This window comes from Dromiciops gliroides, chromosome 2 (genome assembly GCF_019393635.1).
Source record: "Dromiciops gliroides isolate mDroGli1 chromosome 2, mDroGli1.pri, whole genome shotgun sequence".
In the NCBI taxonomy this organism is placed as follows: domain Eukaryota; kingdom Metazoa; phylum Chordata; class Mammalia; order Microbiotheria; family Microbiotheriidae; genus Dromiciops; species Dromiciops gliroides.
This window is the reverse complement of record NC_057862.1, coordinates 55,265,774-55,272,085: the sequence shown is the minus strand read 5'-3', so window position 1 is coordinate 55,272,085 and position 6,312 is coordinate 55,265,774. Positions and strand designations below refer to the sequence as shown.

The following is a 6,312-nucleotide window of genomic DNA, read 5'->3' as shown; positions in this document are numbered from 1 at the left end:
AAAAAAAAAAAAAGAAAACTAAAATTTTTTTAAAAGTATGCTTTGATCAGCTTTCAGTCTCCATCAGTTCTTTTTCTGGGGGTAAATAATAGCATTTTTCATTCTAAGTCTTTCGGAATTGTCTTAGATCATTGGAAAGTCTAAACTCACCTGTGTCCGTGGCTGGCGGGGATTGAGGGAAGGGGGCGCAGTCAAGGGTATAGTAGAGGCTAAAGTTGGCCAGTCTTAATAATACATCCGTAAATCTCATATGTCCAATTCTTTCTGTAGTGGGGGATCATAGCTGGAAGGACTCTTAGAGGGCATCTAGTCCAGCCCCCTCGTTTTACAGCTGGAGAAACTGAGGCCCAGGTTACTTAGTGAATGGCAAGGGTAGGGTTTGAACCCAAGTGTCTTCCAGAGCCACTGATCTTTTAATCGCACCGAAAACTAACACTTGCCCGGCCTCGGTTGGCAAGGAACGCCCTGGTGCCTGCAGTTCCCGAATGCGGCCACGAGATGGCTCCAAAGGCCGCGGCTTGGCCGGTGAAGGCCAAGAGCGTTCGCAGGAAGCCCAGCTGCAGCTCCACCCCCGCCCACGACAGACCCCGCCCTCATGGCATAGCCCCGCCTCTTACCCCGCCCCTCCCGAGCGGCTCGGGCCCGAAGCTTCCTTTTCTGACCCATGTGTCCCGGCCGGCCCTGGAACCATCATGGTCCTATCGCGGCTCTCCCTGCCTGCCGAGCTGGCCTTGGGCACCGCCGTGCTGGGGGCGGCCTTCGTGACCGGAGTCTTCCTCGGTGAGCCCCTCATATTTCCCCGCCGGGCGGGGGCTGCGGTGTGCGCCCACGTGCGCCCCGTGGGAGGGAGGGAGAAAAGGGGGGTTGGGGGGCCCTCTGGCTGAGCGCTCTGCCCCCTCTCCGCAGGGAGAAAAGTCCCCCAGTGGCTGTCGACCCCCCAGCAGCGGCGAGGGCCGGGGCGCCGGCTGCTGCCCCCTGAAGACGACCCCCTGTGGCAGTATGTGCTGAGCCGCTCCATGCGAGAGCACCCGGCGCTGCGGGGCCTCCGGAAGGTCAGCTGGGAAGGGTCCCCATCTGTCCCTCTCTGGGGGTCTGCGGGAAGGAGAAACGGGGGGCACACCCAGCAGGGGTGGGGGAGAAAGGGGTTCTGGCTGCACCTGCGTGAATACCTCCCACGCAGCCCCGATCCAGGGTTTGGAGAGGGAAGAAGGTCAACGAGGGCTCAGGCGAGACGGGACACGTTGGAGCTTAGAGAGCTTATGGGCTTTAATACGCTGGCTTTGGTGGGACGAGGACTCGCCCCACTCGGAAGGCCGCGAATCACTCCTCCCATCCCACCCTCCCTCCAGCTCACCCTGGAGCAGCCACAGGGGGATTCCATGATGACCTGTGAGCAGGCACAGCTGCTGGCCAACCTAGCCCGCCTCATCAAAGCGCAGAAGGCTTTGGATATTGGTAAGTGTGTGCGTCTTGAGGGGGACTGGGGAGAGGGTGCCGATCTTGTCCACAAGCAGGGTTTGCCTCCACACCCCCCACACCCCCACACCCCCCGCCAATACCTGTCCATTCGTTTCATGTGATCACCAACTGGGCTCCATTCTCTGCAGGTTATCAGCCCCCCCCCTTTACATTACCTGTGTCCCCCAGGCTCCTTTACAGGCTATGCTGCCTTGAGTTTGGCCCTGGCCTTACCGGCCACAGGGCGGGTGGTAGCCTGTGAAATTGATGCTGCTCCCACTGAGCTGGGAAGGCCCTTCTGGAGAGAGGTGAGTGATGTACCCCATCCCTCTGCTCTGGACTTGGGGATCCGGGAGGATGGTGAGGGATGAGGGGAAGGGTATGAATTCTTGAAGCTAGGGCCTTTCCACTCACAAGCTCACAAGGGCAGGCCACCTTTTTTTTTTTTTTTGGTGAGGCAATTGGGGTTAAGTGACTTGCCCACGGTCACACAGCTAGTGTTAAGTGTCTGAGGCCAGATTTGAACCCAGGTACTCCTGACTCCAGGGCCGGTGCTCTATCTACTGTGCCACCTAGCTGCCCCCCCCCCTTTTTTTTTGATAGGCCACCTTCTAAGCTAGAACCTGCAGATCCATGCTGAGACCCCCACAGCCTGGGTCCTTTTTGGCTCCATGTAAGAACTCAACTTCACTTAGAAAGGGCAGCAGTCAGGCTCCATCTTCTCCCCTTTGTAGTTGCACCCAGAGGATAGAGGGTCTGGACCCCTCCCCACCTGAGCCCATTTCTCTACCCTTTCAGGCAGGTGAGGAGCAGAAGATTGACCTTCGGGTGAGGCCAGCTCTGCAGACCCTTGGTAGGTACATGGATTGGTGAGCCACTTGGACCGGCTTCCCAGCCACAGGCAGCAGGAGTCAGAGCCCAGTGGGTGAGCTAGCAAGGAGCAGGGGGGACCCCTCCAGTCCTGGATTTTGCCCCTCCTGAGAGGAGCAAGGCTGTCTTTGGGGCCCAAAGGTACGGGAGGAGGGGGTGACCACGAAGCAGATCACACCCCTGGGCGTGCTTGGCTGAGCTGCCAAGGAATGAGTCAGAGAGGACAAAGGACATATGGCTCTACCAGCAGACACTTCCTACTCGTGGGAAACAACAACCAGGAAACCCTGGATTTCAGGCCCAAGAGAAAGTTCCCACCCTCAGGAAACCCTGGGGACCTCCCAGTCTCATTGAGGAGACAGCCTCCAATGGAGTTTTAATTGTCCTGTTTGCTCCTCCACAGCCTGCATTCCCCCTCAGCCATGGGGCTCGAATCCATGGGAAGGAGCAGCACAATCAGCTTGGCAGATAAGACAGGGTCCCCCCTCCCAAGGCAGCCAGGCAAGAAGGCCATAGTGCCCTAAGTAGGTTCATGAGAAGCCGTGAACCTAGGGAGAGAAGGATGAGCCTCTTAGGGCAGCAGCAGCAGCAGCGTCTCTGAAGGCACGTAGGTCCCATGTTCATGAGCTAAGTTGTTGTAGGTCTCGTGTGTGTGTGTGTGTGTGTGTGTGTGTGTGTGTGTGTGTGTGTGTGAGAGAGAGAGAGAGAGAGAGAGAGAGAGAGAGAGAGAGATCGAGATCCATGGGCAAACAAGCTCTAATTTTCTTTAAGCCCAGTGGTTCTAAGCATGGTCTCAAGAGACCACCCAGATGAGTCCTAGTTCTGTCCCTTTAACCTCTGAGAGAGCAGTGGCTCTGCAAAGAGACATCCTTCCTCTGGTTCCCTTTCAGAGGTGGATGTGTGAAAGGACACAGCTTTGAGAACTCCGTACAGGGCTCTGCAAATGAACTCTAGGGGACACTGCAGCGGGTGTGTGTCCTAAATCCTGTCTTCTCCATTCAGATGAACTACTGTCTGAAGGGGCAGCTGGCACCTTTGACATGGCCGTCATCGATGGTGACAAGGAGAATTGTGGCACCTATTACGAGCGGTGTCTGAAGCTTGTTCGGTCTGGTGGGATCATTGCTATTAGCAATGTAAGTGCCACAGTGGGCTTGGAGGTAGGGCTGGGACATGAAGAATAAAAAGGGTGAAAGCGTCACAGCAGGACCCTATGCCAGAGTGAAGCCGATGCTGGCATCAGGAAAGTCCAATCTTACTACTAGCTATGTGGGCCTGGGCAGATCACTTAACTCCTCATCGGCAAAATGGGCTTGTCTGTGTCACCTTACAGTCATGCAGATAAAATGTAACACCTTGTGAACCGTAGCTCTATCTATAGAAATGTCAGTTACGACCCTACCCCGCTATTGTCTGAAGGATCTAGACCATCTGCATTCTGGCCCTAACTGTATCCACACCACCCCATGTCAACCCATCTGTTTACTACCTCTCTTATGCCAAGAGAATTGACTTTGTCTTACCCCATCTTTCCCTAGTGGCTAAGCAGCTGATCCAGACAGTTAAGTAACTGTTCACCACGTGGTCTATTTAAAGGCAGGATTCCTAAAATGTTGCAGGCAGCAACATTTCAGTCTGTTATTTTTCCTCTAAAACAGGTTTCTCGGCCCTTTTTTTTCATGAACCCCTTTGGCAGTCCGCTGAAGTATTCTCAGAAAAATGTTTTTAAATGCAAAAAGTAAAATACATTAGGATTACAAAGGAACATGCTTTTGTTATTGTTGCAACATACTTCTAAAGGACCTCTGCATTTTTCTGGATCTCTTGCTTCTTCTGGTAACAAAAACAGGTGCCATTCCAACTGCATTTTTTCCTGATAATTATTTTTTCAGAATTTATATTGAAATTCATTTTCAGAATATTAAAACACAAGTTATTCATGACTGCTCCTCTAAAAGGTATAAAAATTCTCAATTTGATTTGCTCCAAAATATCCCTGATCTCTATTCCTGGGAAGTTCTGTATAGATCCTTGAATAGACTTTCATTTTTTATCTTTGTATTTCTGGGGCCTAGGCATACAGTAGGGGCTTATCGAATGTATACAGTCAATATATTTCAAGCCCTATGTCAGTGTCTCACAGGGCCTTTTTCTCATTTGCCCTTTGTTTCTGTCCTAGGTCCTATGGAATGGGGAAGTACTCAACAAGCCACAGAAGGGAGATGGGGCTGTTCAGTGTGTCCGAGATCTCAATGAGCGGATCCTGAGGGACTCCCGGGTCCACGTCAGCCTCCTACCCCTGGGAGATGGCCTCACTTTGGCTTTCAAGATTTAGGGGACCTAACCAGTCTCAGGGTAGGGAGAGACCCCGGTGCTGGCAATGCTATATTTTGGGAAGGGAAGAGCTTGAGCTTATGGACAAATTTTTTTAAAGGACAATTAAAATGAGGGATTGGGACCCGGAACCCTATGAACCTCCTTTGTGTGTTTTTCCCAATGCCCCAGAGCAGCAGGCAGAACAGACACAGCAAGAATTAGAAGCAGAGGCTGCATTTGTAATCAATAGACGATATAAAGTGGACATTCAAATTCCCCATAGGAGTTCTGGGGAAAGGAAGATTTGGAGTCGCTAGCTCAAACTTCTTGTCATGTCCGACACTATCTGACCCCATGGATAAGTCTGTGGAGTATTCTTGGCAAAGATTGTGGAGTGATTTGCTATCTCCTTCCCCAGTGTATCCCCATTTTATAGATTATGGGGTGACTTGCCCAAGTGTCTGAAGCTGAATTTGAACTCAGAGCTTCCTAACTCTAGGCCCAGTGCTCTAACCACTGCACAACCTAGCTGCCCCTTCCCCTAAAGAAAAAACACAGGAGGCTTAAATACTTGTTTTTTGGTTAACCAGCTGCACAAAGGTAGCACATTTTACCTAGAACTGTTTCTGAAAGATTGGCATTAAACATACTTGGTCCAAAACCCCACCAGTCTCTTAAGGTGTATAGATACTCCATCCTCACCGAGAGCATTAGGCAGTTTGGCATGGTGTCTGTGTTTTGACCTGAGCAATGCCTTAACTACTCACATGACGTTGGACAGGTCCTTTTTGCTCAAAGTTCATTTCTAATGTGTAAAATGAGGGGGTTGAGATTAGAGCCTCTCTGAAATTCCTTACAACTAAGTGAACTCACCTCTAACCTGACCGTTGACTTTTACAAGCCTTAAGGAGTTTTGTCAACACCTGAATTTCCCAGAGAAGCAGTTGTAGCTTCTTGGCTTCTTTGCCCTCCCTAGTGTTTGGCAAGGTACCTGGCACAGAGTAGACAACAAATGCTTGCTCACTCCTTACCCAAAGCCAATATCCACTTGTAAACCACAAGGAGATGTGGCAGCAGCTACTTTTGCAAACAACTACTTAGAAACTTTTTGCTGGTTTTTTCACCTCTGCAAGGCTTATTACTGCTTTACTTTCATTTTCACATCTGCCTAATAGTGTAAATTCTAAATATCAATGGTTCTCAAAGGGTCCGGGGATCCTAAAACCCTTTCGGGGGGGTTGCATAATGTCTGTTTGTTTGTTTTTAGTGAGGCAAATGGGGTTAAGTGACTTGCCCAGGGTCACACAGCTAGTAAGTGTTAAGTGTCTGAGGCCGGGTTTGAACTCAGGTACTCCTGACTCCAGGGCCGGTGCTCTATCCCGTGTGCCACCTAGCTGCCCCTGGGTTGCATAATGTCAAAACTATTTTCTTCCTAATATTAAAACATTTTAATCTTTAATATGGTAAATAGCCTCTGTAAATATCCACATTCGAGACTGCATAAAGCATCCAAGGAAGGGAGCCTCGGGGGTTATCTAGTCTAATGCAGATCCTGACTCCAAATTCAGTTCTTGCCATCATAGTGTCCATGTTCAAGTCCTCTCTCTGTTACTACTCCCCATCCTACCTGTAGGTAAGGTGCAATACAACCCTTCTGAGCTACATACT

The 6,312-nt window shown here is 50.7% G+C and overlaps 1 protein-coding gene across 1 annotated transcript; it reads left to right on the top strand.

The window, feature by feature from the left end:
* The first annotated feature begins 625 nt into the window (after positions 1-625).
* On the top strand, positions 626-4,789 carry COMTD1 (catechol-O-methyltransferase domain containing 1). The gene is made up of 7 exons (XM_043982729.1): positions 626-780; positions 907-1,052; positions 1,350-1,455; positions 1,648-1,766; positions 2,257-2,311; positions 3,331-3,464; positions 4,508-4,789. Exons 1-7 carry the CDS (start codon positions 693-695, stop codon positions 4,661-4,663), a joined length of 804 nt encoding a protein of 267 aa, XP_043838664.1. The 5' UTR covers positions 626-692; the 3' UTR covers positions 4,664-4,789.
* The last annotated feature ends 1,523 nt before the right edge of the window (positions 4,790-6,312 follow it).

Bases quoted from the DNA above. Each gene is read 5' to 3' on its own strand.
- COMTD1 (XM_043982729.1), top strand. From the start codon at position 693: ATGGTCCTATCGCGGCTCTCCCTGCCTGCCGAGCTGGCCTTGGGCACC. The intron at 1,456-1,647 runs GTAAGTGTGTGC...TGTGTCCCCCAG, and splicing joins GCAGAAGGCTTTGGATATTG to GCTCCTTTACAGGCTATGCT. The intron at 1,767-2,256 runs GTGAGTGATGTA...CTACCCTTTCAG, and splicing joins GAAGGCCCTTCTGGAGAGAG to GCAGGTGAGGAGCAGAAGAT.